General features: G+C 38.7%; 1 protein-coding gene across 1 annotated transcript; it reads right to left on the bottom strand.

Moving 5' to 3' along the window:
• Positions 1-1,496: 1,496 nt before the first annotated feature.
• On the bottom strand, positions 1,497-13,896 carry LOC130427273 (immunoglobulin superfamily member 2). Its single transcript, XM_056754593.1, has 10 exons — positions 13,506-13,896; positions 12,596-12,964; positions 12,101-12,514; positions 10,047-10,418; positions 9,020-9,388; positions 7,495-7,878; positions 5,594-5,983; positions 4,284-5,093; positions 2,902-3,291; positions 1,497-2,228 (listed from the first exon to the last, which is right to left on the bottom strand). The coding sequence occupies exons 1-10, from the start codon at positions 13,573-13,575 to the stop codon at positions 2,023-2,025; spliced, it is 3,774 nt and encodes a 1,257-aa protein (XP_056610571.1). The 5' UTR covers positions 13,576-13,896; the 3' UTR covers positions 1,497-2,022.
• Positions 13,897-14,503: the final 607 nt, after the last annotated feature.

The raw sequence follows: 14,503 nt of genomic DNA, 5'->3' as shown, positions 1-14,503 counted from the left end.
ATCTACTCTAACCTGCACAATTCAGCTTTCCCTTTTAAAGATCCCATTCCCTGCGACGAAGCTTGACTGAGCATCAACGCACAACTGAGATTATTCAATAAATCATTTGTCTGTTTATTTAACATCACTTCGTCTCCTGCTTGCTGTTCTTCCCTTCAGCTCTATATCTCTGGTGGTTGTGTTAAAGGATTGACTCACAATGGAGTTGATATTTTCAGGTGTAATAAGTTCCTGACGGAGAAAGATCTAGTGAAACTGGACTCAAAGTTTAGATCTATAAAATCTACTAGCCATATCTCATAGTTGGATCTATCAGTTTGGTTATCAGAGATTGTAAACATTTGATTGATCTATGCGCTAAACTAGTTTCACTTTTTTTTTACAAATATCTTCTTTTGTGTTCAACAGAACAAATAAATGATAAAGTATTTTTACTACAATGGGAGTCAATGGGGGTCGAGTCTGGTTACAAGGATTCTTCCAAATATCTTTCTCTGTGTTCATCAGAACAAAGACATTTATACACATTTGGAACAACTCAAGGTGAGGAAATCATGACGGAATTTTATTTTTTTATGATATTGTAATTTACATCATTTGAGGTGGCTATTGATTTCAGGGCGAAAGTGCATTTGCAGATTTTAACTGAAGATTATGAGGTTATGTGAATTTTAAAAAGGAAATGACCCACAATGATAAGTTATTTGCAATAAATGCTGCAATATTTCATCAAAAATAAGAATATTTTTTTTTATTTTCTCTGGGACTTAAATCTATGCTGTAAAGCTGTACAGGTAAATATAAACAATTTGACTTCCCTTGTTCATCACATTTCACTTCATAATATTACTTCCAAGTGATAGAAGGCCGGTTTACCTGAAAGACAAACTGATGACAGCACACCACAGTTTTGCTGTGACCGCTGTTGCGTGATGGATTGTGGGATTGGTGGGGGCGTGGGCAGTACAAACACAAGAAGGATTATAGTAAGTGCATCTCAACGTTTCCTCTTGATCAATAGAGGTCAGTGTTTGTACATAAAGGTAAAGCCCTCAAGGAACTCAAACGATCATTAGATAAAAGCATGTTGTTTTATGGTACCAAATATAACCGGTTGTGAAATGAAAAGAAAATGTGTGCCAGTGGTGAGTTGCTATAACATGTTTTGATGAGTTGAAGTAGGCTTATGTAAAACATGTTCACACAATAGTAAGCTGAAATGACTTTAAGCCAAATTCATAGAACTTCTTCCAGACTTTTACAGCGATGACTTGTCTTGTAAGCTTTCTGTGGTTTTACTCATGCACTTGAGTTTTTGCAAAGCAAGTATTTCACCGGTGCTTTCAGTGTTTCATGAGTATAAACCTCAACCACAGGTCTGATCACAGCATCTTTACATTCATACATGACCATGTCTATAGAATTTATAATCATCTCCATCATCTGATGGTTTGACTAAGAGCTGTTCAAGCGTATGTTGAGGGAAGAGAGACATGTAGATTATATGCCATTTAATTGAATGAAACATATAGCTTTATTATATATCCGTAACAATAACGAATGTGTTTATGAACCCATGCACATGACTTCAAATTTATTTTAAATCTAAGTGCAGTTATGCATTTTTGAAAGTTTCTCTTGTTGCGTCGTAATCTTTAGTTTCCATCTTCAGCATGCCAACAATGTCAACATTATAATAAATATAGGATAACAAAGATCAAATCAATACAAAGAAAACTATATGAATGTTTTGCTTGTGTGGTGAATTATTTAGGAAGTAAAGTAATCTGTGTTACCGCCTGAAGCCAAAAAACTCTATTTATTCCACATGTATCATTACTGTATCTTTTCATTTGTGTTTCTTGTCATTTAAACAAGAGTAGGTCGGTCAGTATCCCAAACAAATATACCAAGTTGTGTTGGCATTGCATTAAAAGCTCAAAATGACAAAGTTCACTGTACATTAAAAGTAATTGTCAATTTTCTGATTCTGTAAGCAACCCTTTAAGTGATGTGATGAAGTTATAGTTGATCTCCTCCAGCGTCAGTCTTAACAGGGTTGAGCGGGTGGTTTTCAGCCCATAGGCACTCTTTCTTCTTCTTCAGATCCGAATTTCTCTTGTATTCTCTTATCAACAGTATTACGATGATCAAAGCAAGAAAACAGATGATAGGAATCAAAACTCCCAGTGATGTTCCTAAAGGGTCAGTCTGTTTTTCTGTTTCATCTGAAACAACAGAAAAATCTGATATAAGCTGATTCATGCCAAAAGAAACAAATGTTTTTTAATGACACCATTGCTACGGAGATGTTAACAGAAGTCAGAATATGATTCTCAGTTGATTTTCTAATAATCTGAATGTCCAAAAACATTCCCCATGTTAATATAATAGGTTATAATGGGTTATATTTACAGGGGTTTGATGATGGATATGTATACTATATAGATGCCACATTCACCTTCTTCAGACACATTGACACGTCCGCCATCTTGGAACAGTCAACATTTGAGTTTTTGTTATAAATATGCCAACGTTCTCCAAGATGCCACAACATAAGAAGCTCTATGTATATAAAGTATATGTCCCTAATAGCACACATACATCTTGCAAACATCTGGCGTCTGCGAGACGTATTTACAGTATTTAATTGTTTTTGCAATAAGTCTATGAGACGTCAGATCTAAGATGTCCGTAAAATGTTTGTAATTAAAGCTCTTTCAAGATGTTTATCAGACATTCTAGATCTCCAGACCTTTAGCAGACATCTTACAGACGTACACTACCTGTGCTACCTTCCATGGTTTTGAATGGTGATGTGTTGAGGTGATCATGGGCCGATGGAATCTAGTGAAATGACTCTTACAGCATCTTTAAACAACATGTGTTAAATGATGATACCTTTATTGTGAACATGAACAGAGGTCTCTCCAGATCGATCAGAAGCCACGTTCTTCCAGATGTTAGCAGACGTTAGCAGCCACTCATCTACCTGACAGTAGTACTGGCCCATATCAGCGGGGTTGATGTTTCGTATGGACAGTGTGTAGTATCTGACACCAGGCCGTCCAAACACCAGATTCTTTCCACTGAATCCAATGTCAAAGGTACCGTCACGCTTGGCAGTAAAGATGCTGATTGGTTGATCTTGGTTGTGAACTTTGAACCAGGTGACCTCAAAAGCAGATTTATCGCTGGACCAAGATGTTATCTCACAGTTAATGGTAAAATCAGCTGGCAGCTTTGTAATGTTGAGCGTTTGGTTTTGCTTCTGCACGAGCAGTTTACTCTCTGTTGAAAAAACAACATGTTAAACACATTTCAAAATCAAACACAATTCATTTGACTTTTGTACTTCTCTCTCAAAATCTAGTGCGCTGCCTGGTCAGCATTCACAGACATCTGCAGAGACATCACATGCTCCTGAAATAAACACTAAAGTATAATGTCATTTTGGCCTGTACACTTCTATAGTACACTACACTACTGTACATGAGGGGACGGACATTTACTACACTGCAAAAAAGGGATTTCTTACTGGTTTTCTACTCCACTTATTTCATAACGGAGGGAAATATATTTATGAAAGAAAATATTAGATTGATAAACATTTATTTATGTACCTAATTCAAGTGTCTTACCTTGGTGGCAGATATTTTAATCAAATATTAATATTGATCAAAGTAATATTTTCTTTGTAAATATATTATCTTGGGACACTTTTCTTGTCTAGTCAATTTATCTTGATTGAATCATTTGTGGACGTTTAAATAAATATCTAAATAGAGATTGAGATAAATGTTTGTGATGTCTGTAGAGAACGGCGTTATTGTTATTTTAAAGAATGTAGTAAACGTGGCATATCTGCACAGTGTGATATTTGTACTTCTAGAAAACAAGAAGTAAGATTTTTTTTGCGGTAATCATTCAAACTTAGCTCATGAGATTTGACATCAGAAGTAAAGAAACACATCTCTTTGATAGACACTCATAAAGGTTCACTACTTTTGCTTGGTAAATCCATTAATAAGAGCACATGAGAAGCTTTTGCTGTTTGCAGAGTTTCTCTTATCTTGTGAAAGCATCAGTTTACCTCAAAACCAGATGGATGTGCACAGAAAAGCAGAAGCTGACCTTAAAACAACTCTGCATGTAAACATTCTCTGCAGCCTGCATTCAGCAGAGCATCTTCAAACATGCTCCAGATTGATAACAGTAAAGAAGAGCAACGACGGACATCACGAGCGGATCATGCATCAAAATCTGGAAATAAATCTGCTGACCTATATTGTGAACCGTGATAGTGGTTACGCCGGATTTGCCAGATGTTGTTTGTTTCCATGTCCCGTCACAGTTGAGCTGGTACTGGTGGATCATACAGTAGTATTGTCCAACATCATCGTCTCTATCCGAGTTCAGTACAACAAGACGAAACGCACTGAGAGAAGGTCTGGAGAAGATGAATCTGTTTTTCCGTCGCTTGTTCTCCTCGTGATACTCTAGACGACCATCGTTCAAGTATTCCAATAAGGAAATCCCGCTGCTAGATTTCAGGCTATTGAAAACCCAGCTGAGAGTGTAGCGGAGGGTCGGGTCTTCTTTCAGCACATTCAGAGAACACGTGAGCTCAAAAGAATCTCCTTCTTTAATGTCGAGACGCCTGTCAGTGGTGTTCGTGGTGAACTTGATTTCTTTTTCTTCATCCTCCGGCTCTATAGACACAGACAGACCTCCAGATGCGTCTTCACCTATTCTTCTCCAGTGGTTTGGTGCCGTCTGAATCCACTCGACGACGTGACAGCGGTACAGTCCCACATCGCTTGGACGGATGTTTGGAACGCTCAGTTTATAGTGTGTGGCATTTGGGTGTCCAAACAGCAGCTCTTTGTCACTCATGGCACTGTGTAGGGTTCCATCGCGGCTGGTTTTGAAGATGATAACGGGACTTTCATCTTTCAGACCCCTGGACCAAGTCACCTCAAACACGGACATGTCACTGGATCGAGTGTCAATCAAACAGTCCACGGTGAAGCCGGCTTGTAGATTTGCAACGTTGAGGCTTCGGTTCTCCTTCTGCACGTGCAGTTTACTGTCTGTGTGCATTGAAAATAAACAACATTAAAACACATTTTCTCATGATTTTGTTTTTCTTGCAGTATGTATCACTGCAAAAAAATACTTTCTTACTTAGTCTTTTTGTCTTGTTTTCCAGTTAAAATGTCTAAACATTCTTGAATCAAGATGCATTTTCTTGACAACCAAAATGACCTGAGAAAATATGTCTTGTTTTTGTCAAAAAATATGAACGAGCAAAAAAATCTGCCAATGGGTTAAGAAAAATAATCTAGAATTGAGTTTTTTAAGAAAAAGGTAAACCTTAATTAAAGATTATTTTTCTTATCGCATAGGCAGATTTAAAGCACAATTTCTCTAAAATTACAATTTTTTATCTAAAACAAGACTTATTTTCTTATGTTATTTTCCTCATCAAGAAAATGCATCTTGATTCAAGAATGTTTAGACATTTGTACTGGAAAACAAGACAAAAAGACTAAGTAAGAAAGTCATTTTTTCAGTGTAGGAGACCACTCACCTAAAGGATGAACACTAACGTCAGTAGATCCTGACGTGTCGCTTGCTTTATGTGTCCATTGGCCTTTACAGTCCAGCTGGTACTGATCAACTTGACAATAATAGTGTCCGCTGTCTTCCTGAAGGGATCGAGGGATGACCAAGAGAAATGAGCCCACTTCTGAACTGGAGAAGTGAAATCGTCCCTCATCGTTGTCATTGTACTTTAATCGTCCGTCGTAAGTGTAAGTGATCAGCGGCACACTGGAGGACAGGTTTTGGTTGAACCAGAAAAGAGAATAACGGAGTGTAGAATCACTTCCTACACCGTCCACCGAACACTTCAGCGTCAGCGGCTCTCCTTCTCTAACCTTCAGCTCAGTTTTTGCTTTATTCATCCTAAATCCACTTTCTGCAACACACAGAACGCCAAGTGATTCGGTATCAGAACACGTTAACTCAATGAATTTGGCAATCTGGTAAATTGTGTTTTAATCTTTAGAATGTTTTGAAAGAAAACAAGGGCTGCCAACCATCATGCATTCGTCCGTGGGACTCACGCCTTTGACTGTTTTCTCACGCCACACATACATCTTCTCACGCAGGATCACAACCTCCTTTTTGGTGTGTAATACAATTTGTGATAGAAAAGTCTAAAAGCCTATCTGTAGTTGTTGGTGCTGCAAACTTTTTTCCTCTGCGGTCTAGCAGTGGACCTCAATGTTCAAATAAGGCAGCCATTGGCCAATCAAATGTAAGAAGGCAGGAGCTGCCGTTTACAGAGCCAGTGTGGTGACCAATCATATCAAAGACAGTTAAGGTTCGAGACAGTTAACCAGTGGAACACACGACATTAGAGGCTAAACAATCAATATTTAAAAAAACATTAATTAACAATAGAAATGTTTACTGGTGCAAACTACAAAACGCCATTTTAGATGGAATATATGTCATTATTATGTCACAAGTAATGTACACATAATTATTTCTGGTTTTATTTCAGAAAGGCAACCGTGACATTTCAAAGTAAGAAGGAAATTACAATGATTACATCTTAAGAGAAATAAATGTTTATTTTATAATGTTTTTAAATAAAATAAGACAACCTCGATGATGTATATTGCAGACAAATGTGAAATTTAAAGGGCTCATATGTCCCGAATTTTCTGTGTTTTTCTTTGTCTTTGGTGTGTTATAAGTTGTGTTATGCGTGTGTTAGACACGTAAAATTGCAGAAATGAAAGTGTGGGAACATAAGTTGCCTTCTATGTAAAAGACCTATGCTCATCCAGACCTGAAACACATGGTGTAACCACACCCCCACACCCCCAGCTTTCCTGTAGCTCAGTGGTAAGAGCATTGCGTTAACAACGCAAGGTTGTGGGTTCGATCCCAAGGGATTGCAAATACCTATGTATAAATGTATAGGATAAAGCAATGTAAGTCGCTTTGGATAAAAGCGTCTGCCAAATGCCTAAATGTAAATGTAATCTATGTCAGTTGGTGGTCTGATTTGACTAAGACCGCCCAAATGTATACTCAAGTAAGGTGGTGTACCTGTCAGTACAATTGAAGAGGAACCTGATGTTCCAAATATGGTCAGAGGCGACACATGACCATCACACGCTTGCAGTATTCCACCAATCACTACACACTGGTGAACTGACCAATCAGAGCACACCTTGCTTTTCAGAGCCATGAGCTTTGTTCAAAATCTGATCAGATACAAACATGCATGGTGTGTGGAAAATACAGCGTTTATGAACCTTAAATCTAGTATACACATTGAGTTACATCTAAAACAAACCATAATACTCGCATGCTCTCTGCATTCATCCACCACAAAAATCTCCCTCCAAGGTTCAGTCAAACGTTGGCAGCCCTGCTTTACATTATAATCAGTTCAACCCTTGATTTCTGTACCTTCATCTCTGATGTGAAGCATTGTTGAATCAGACTTCTTCCCTAGAGGATACCAGTCGCCGAGAGGATCCTGAAGCCACTCTTCCACCTCACACCTGTACTCTCCGCTGTCAGATGTGCGCACCTGATGGATGCTCAGCACGAAGGTCTGTTTCTCACTTTTTTCCATACGAAATCTCTGCGTCATCTCCAGGCCAGCAGCAGGACCAAATCTGACCACAGCATCTGTGTCCATAGTCAAGAGCATCTGAGATTTAAACATCCAGGACAGTTTGAATCGAGAGCTGTTTGTGGTTGCCTTGGTGACTGAGCATTCCATCTTAACATCAGCATTGACGGAGCTTTCCAAAGAGGACCTGGGTATGGAAAGGGTTAACTTGCTATCTGTTAACAGAGAAAACAGATTCAAAGTGAGCTGTGTCGCTGTTTTGCGAAGCAAACATAAAAATGTAATGGAAAACTTAGTCGGTTTCTCAGATGCTGACGAATTTCACTCAACAATGTGTTCATACTGAGTGAAGGAGCAGTGAGCTGGCTCAGCAACAAACACTCAACTGTTGCTCTTCAAACAGCAGAAGCCGAGTATATTGTGCTAAGTCAAGCGGCTCAGGACTGTGTCTGACTTAGACGAGTACTGAGTGATCTTGGAGTAGATAAACTCCTGTGGTGATTCAGGTGGACAACCAAGGAGCCATTGCAATTGCAAAGAATCCCGTTCATCACTCAAGGACAAAGCACATTCGCTATCATTACATTTGACAGCGGGATAATTCACTTGCAATATTGTCCTACAGAAAACATGAAGGCAGATATTTTGACCAAACCATTGATGAGACAGAAGTTTGTGCGTTTTAGGAGTGAGATTGTGCTCTGTTCCATTTAATTCTGGTTACTATAATACTAGATTAATAATGTTTTTTTTTTGTTAAATGGGTTACAAATTTAAAATGCTTAACATGAGAGAAAGACTAAGAAAAGAGTCTTAATAAGTTTATGTTAATATGATTTATGGCATCTTGATATTCTTTAAACCATAGGAATAAGCATTTTTGTTAAGCAATATCATTTACTGAAATGTCTTAATGTTATTGTAAAAATTGAGTGGGAGTGTTGTAATGTCATAATTTCTCTAACAGGCGTCACTGCAGTTCTGTCGCATGTATTCTCTTCTTCTGTGATATAAATAAAAACACATTCGTTTTGCAACAATGCATTCTGACTTCTTTGCAATGTTAAACGTGTTTGCTTCTCATGCTTTACATGGTCATCTTGTTAAAAACTAGTTGGTTGTAAGATGTAGCATTTATGTGCCTGATACACTCCCCCAGCACTCCAACTTGTTAGGGAGAGTTTTTTACAAGTCTGAATCCGCGTGTTGTCACAGGGATCCTATTCTTTTTATTGGCCATTCTCCCGGAAAAGCACGAGCCCGATAGCGATAGTGAAGTTTAGGTGTGTTTGTGTGTTCACAGCATTTCAGTGATGGATGTTTGTTCCACAGAACGTTGATTTGAATGATACATACCAGGTTTCTGTACCATCACAGCTAAAAGGTTTGAGTTCTTGCTGGTTTTCTGTATGTTCTTCTGATACGTGTTCACCACACATGTGAAGTTTCCCTGCTCTTGTCTGCTGGATCTCGGAATCCTCAGAGTGAAAATCAGTCTCGACGAGTGGATCTGAACGGACAGCTGATAGTTTCTCTGCTCTGATCCCCATATGATTTCTCCCGTGTGGTTTATTGACACAATATTTCTCCAAGTGGGTGAAAGTGAGGGTATAAACATCCAGTTTACAGACAGAGGGGTTTTGGGTCCTTTGACCGCACAGATGAGTTCTACAGGTGAATCTTCAACCCTTTTTGTGTCACGACTTTTCAACGTCACCTGTAAGTCTGAAAATAAAACCATTTTCATTTCAGTAATACAAATACCAGTCCTGTATGTTCTGATTGAGAGAAACTAAAGCATATAAACACAAAACAAATGCTGCTTAGTTGCTTCACAGACGGCACTTTTGGGCCAGTAAAAGTTGTGTAGTGGCTACACAAAACCAAGCAGATATTTTCTTGTCAACTTTTCTGAGAGAAGCATGGAATGATGATGGATTATTATAGTTATGTAAGGGATAATTCACAGCTAGCCGTGCTGCATCGGGGTTACCCAGTGTTATTGGTTTTAAGAGGTTGTTATCTGGGAATAATGAACCTGCAAATGTTGCAACTGGCCAATCAGAATCAAGCCGTGTGATAAAGACTTTTAGGTGATGCATTAAAACCCTTCAACGCATTGCGAGCTGTGGATTATACTGCATATACCATGGTCATTTGCCAATTTAAAGCTTTTATTGATGTTTAAAGTTAAATTTTAGATCACACAGGTGTATATGTCGGTTATTTTCGTCAGTAAATTTCAAATGTAATCAAACTGACTGAAGCTATCCGTGCTTTTAAAGTTTTTTAACGCACAACTTCCTGCCAATCAGAATCCAGTATTGAAACAGAGCATGGTATAAATGATTACACATGACATGATGTGATATAGTCATCTTACCAACAGCTTTAACAGAAATGTCTTTTTGAGATTGAGTGTTGGCTTTTTTCCTCATGCCGTTGTTTTGTATGATCCATTCAGTCACGATACACTTGTATTGACCCGCGTCTGCAGTCATAACGTCATTAATGTCCAGCGTGATGTTTCCACCTGAAGACCGAAACGTTTGAATATTTCTCCCCCGTGACTCGTCCGTCACTCCATCATGAGTCAGACCGATGATGTCACTGAAGGACTCTTCAGAGTCTTTCTTGTGTTGCCATGACACTGATAAAGGACCCGTGAATCCGGACACCGAGCAGATGACTCGAAGACGTTCGCCCTCGATCACATGATCTTTCTCCATCAGTATGACCGCTGACAGCTTACTCTCTGAACAGAGACATGAAGAAACAAAACACAGACACGTCAATCTCTGCCGTTGCATGCAACAGCTAAAACCACACGATCTTTGTAAGCTACGGTTTCCTGTAACAACTCAAATATAATCCCCAAACAGGGGATGGGTAAGTACAGGGCTGGGAAGGTTACTTTTAAAATGTATTTCACTAAAGATTACAAAATACATGATTAAAAAGTCATTTGAAACGTATTTTATTAGAGGACACAAGTTCTGTAACTTAATCTAAATACTTTAGAATACTTTGGAACACTGATAAGGTAAATAACACCAGTCCTCTGACTTGACTTTCCTCCGCATTTTATTTTAAACAACATTAGTTTTCCACGATATCTTAAAGCAAAATAGGACACAATCTAAAAAAAAGTAAAATGCTGATGCTCAAAAAGGCAGCACAATGCTTTAAGAGCTGGGGTGTGTAAACTTTTTTGAATTGAGGCTAAATGTCTTCTGGGAAACAAATGGTTATACATGTTTAAGGTACAAACTAAATTAATCTTTTTTTCATCTAAAACCAAAACCAAAAATCTTTACACATCATCCTGTTAAAACATTTTCACCCCCTTCTCAGAATACTGCATTGTGTCTCATGGAAACTTGTTTCCATCACTAAATAAAACAAGTTATTAAATCAGAATTGCATGAGAAACTCACAATTGCGAGATCTCGGAATTTTGACATTTATTTAGTAAATTTATTTCATGCAATCAGGCTCGCAACTCTGACGCATGAAAACTGTGGTTGATCATTCAGGTGACCACAGACATTAAAGATTCAAGGGTGTGTCCTTTTTTAATGTGGCAATTTGTAACAATTGGCCTTAAATGGTGTTATGGAGTAAAAATCTTATTTTGTTACAATTATTCCTAGTATGCATAGTCTGCGAGGGGCTTGAAAATGAGCAGAAGTGTAGTTTGGGATGCTTTTGAAGAATGTCAGAGTCAGAGAATCAACGATTGCTGTTTACATTAATTGCCCTTTACAGTTAATATAAAGTTTAAATCATATAAATGGGATTGAAATTACAAGTAATCACTTTGCTAATCTCAAACACTTTTCGGATGTAACTGTAATTTGATTACCGCCATTTAAAAAGTAACAAATGATATACATTTATATTTAAAATACGTAACTAAGTTAAATGTATTTCGTTACTCTCCAATGTGTAAGAACATGTATACAGTTTGACATCATTTGATGTGCAATTTACTCTTTTATGTTTAAGACAGCGATAGTTTTACAGACGATAGTAAATTTGACGTGAATGATCACTTAACTTGACATTACTCTTCTAGTTAAATATTCTGACCTGCAGACAAAAATCATCTTACACCAACATTAAGGGAAAGACCCAATCCTTATGAAAGGAAATTATATATTTGTCATAGTTTTGGGCTTTATTCGTGATAAAAAAAAATGGCAACAACCAATTTACAACAATATGTGTAAGAAATTCACATATTTCTGACTATGTGCCATCCCTTGGGATCAATCTATGACCTTGGCTTTGATAGCGTCATGCTCTTACCACTGAGCAACAGGGAAGATATTTCGAAGAATGTGGGGTACCAAGCAGTTTGGGATTTGATTTCTGGCAATAGTACTCCAGAAAACATTCATCATATAAATTCTTATTGTAAAACTAAATTCTCACCAACTGCCGTGATGTGCACATGACATGCGTTTGTGGTTTTCTGGGCAATCTGCTTCCAGAGATGATCAGGGTCTTGAATCCACTGAATGGCATGACAGTAGATGTTTCCACTGTCTGACCGCCGGACCTCGAGCATCTTCAGTCTGAACGTTGTGTCGTTCACTTTATCCATCCTGATGAGTCCCGAACGGTAGCGCTCCTCAAATCCAGCCCCTGGCCTCACGGTCAGATCTCTGTCCAGAGAAATGATGGGCCGAGGGTCGGTGTCCTTACCTTGAAGAAACCAGCTGACGGACACATGAGTGTGTTGAAACGTCTGTGTGGAGACTTGACAGAGGAGCGGAAGAGAATCCCCCTCAGACGCGCTCACAGACGCCGAGCCCGAGTACGATGCCACCAGTGTGTCCTCCACCACTAAACGTCATGAAAGACATCGGCATCATCACAGACCACAAATAAATCACCAATATTCTTTAAGACAGATGAACTTCTTACCGAAAAGTGTTGTTTCTGCTTCATAGGTTCCATGATATACATCGTCCTTGTTTGGGGTGTGACAGTAGTAAACTCCAGCATCGTCCATCTCCAAAGAATTGATCTTGAGGAGAACTGAAGATCCCGTCAGCCTCTCGATCTCAATCTCTTTTTTCTGTACTCTACTCAAGAAGACCGCATAAGGAAAGTTTGGATCATGAGTACTGATCATATGTATTGGACTTGAATCTCGATTGACAGTGAACTGAAAATCCTGCACCAATTGCTTTTTGAATCCGCTCACGTTACATGAGAGGGACATGGGAAATCCCTTCACTCGATACAAAGGACCCTTCTGAATATGGACCACATACTGACCGGAACACACATCTGTGTGAAGAATACAGTGTCAGACGGACGGAGAGGGTTTTTGCACACATGTTTCGGCCAATCCAAAGAAAACAATCTTCATAGATTTGTCATCATTTACTCGTCCTCAGGTTTGTCTCAAACTCATCTCAACGTCTACTTTTTTTCATGAAACGCATAAAAAAACATCTCACAAAACACTGAAGCTCGTTTTTAATATTGAGCTCCAAACTGGACTTGAATGAAAGAATCAAAGCAGTATTGTGTTAGTGATGTCATATGACATGATGTTGCTCCAAACATGTTCCACCAAGTTTAAAAATGTTGCAGTGTTTGGCATTAGAAGGCTTGGCTCATGTTGCATTATGGTATATTCTCACCTTTTGTGTTCCACAGAAGAAAAATGACGTCATACAGGTTTGGAACGACATGGAGAGTGAATAAATGATGACAGATTTTCTCAGTCTTTGGAGAACTACAATGCACTCAATGGTATGACAAAAGACAACAGTTGAACGACACATGTGTGATGTGGAAAAGGAGTGAGCGGAGGAGATCTTACCCCACTGCAGGAGACCCGTGAGACACAGAAACAGATGCCAGATCTGAACGACTGACATCCTTCTTCTCATCAGTCCTTTCACTTTCTCACTCGATACAACTAATACAAGTTATTCAGGTTTCAACGATTGCGCCTGGGATTCTTGGTGTTCTCTTGAGCAGACAGACGGCACAAAGAGAGAGAGAGAGAGACAGAGAGAGAGAGAGAGAGAGAGTACAGCACGTCTGACATGTAAAAAGAGGAAATGTCATGTGTGTGGTTTTCCTGTCTCGCGCTACTTTCGGCTGTCCTAATTGAGGTTGATGTCTACTTTTCACATGAAACACTCGACAAAGAACTCTTTAACTTCATCTCCTCTGATATTATTCCCACCGGTCAATGATGTGTTTCATATTTCATAACAATAGTTAAATATGTTCTAGTGCGGTGATCTCAGGTAACACGGTTCTATTGTGCAATAATGTGTTGAAGTCTCTTTCAGTCCATATCACGCAGACAGTTGTGTGTCCTTTTTAAATGTATGGAGCAATCCATGCGTGACTTCATTTCCACAACAGAATCAAACAAGACTCTTCTGTTCTTTCTTTACATTATAGAACACAAGTGCATCCCAAAATAATCAAAACCCTTAGAGAGCAAAGTATTAAATGTCTTTGTTGTGGCTAGCTGTGTCATACAATAGTAAACTCTGATATCCAGTAATGATCATTTGTGACATGTGTGTTGAGAGGGACAACAAACACAGTCTCAACAAAGATTGAATAAAAGCGCCTCCTGCTGGTGATAGTTAGACTGATTTGGTGTAAATATGTTCAATTATCGATAAGTAATTCACACCCCGAGGTGGTAATTCGGCCACGACGGAGTCATTTATCCCACTGTTACCACATCACACGTCATTTTTCAGGTGTTTTATCTGAAGACATTTGTTATGTTTGCCGTTCTTCTGTGAGTTGCCGGTAATTCAAAGACGTCATTTTAAAGGCTCGAGAGAGCGC

The sequence above is a fragment of the Triplophysa dalaica genome, chromosome 8 (assembly GCF_015846415.1).
Source record: "Triplophysa dalaica isolate WHDGS20190420 chromosome 8, ASM1584641v1, whole genome shotgun sequence".
In the NCBI taxonomy this organism is placed as follows: domain Eukaryota; kingdom Metazoa; phylum Chordata; class Actinopteri; order Cypriniformes; family Nemacheilidae; genus Triplophysa; species Triplophysa dalaica.
This window is presented reverse-complemented; position numbering and strand designations above follow the sequence as displayed.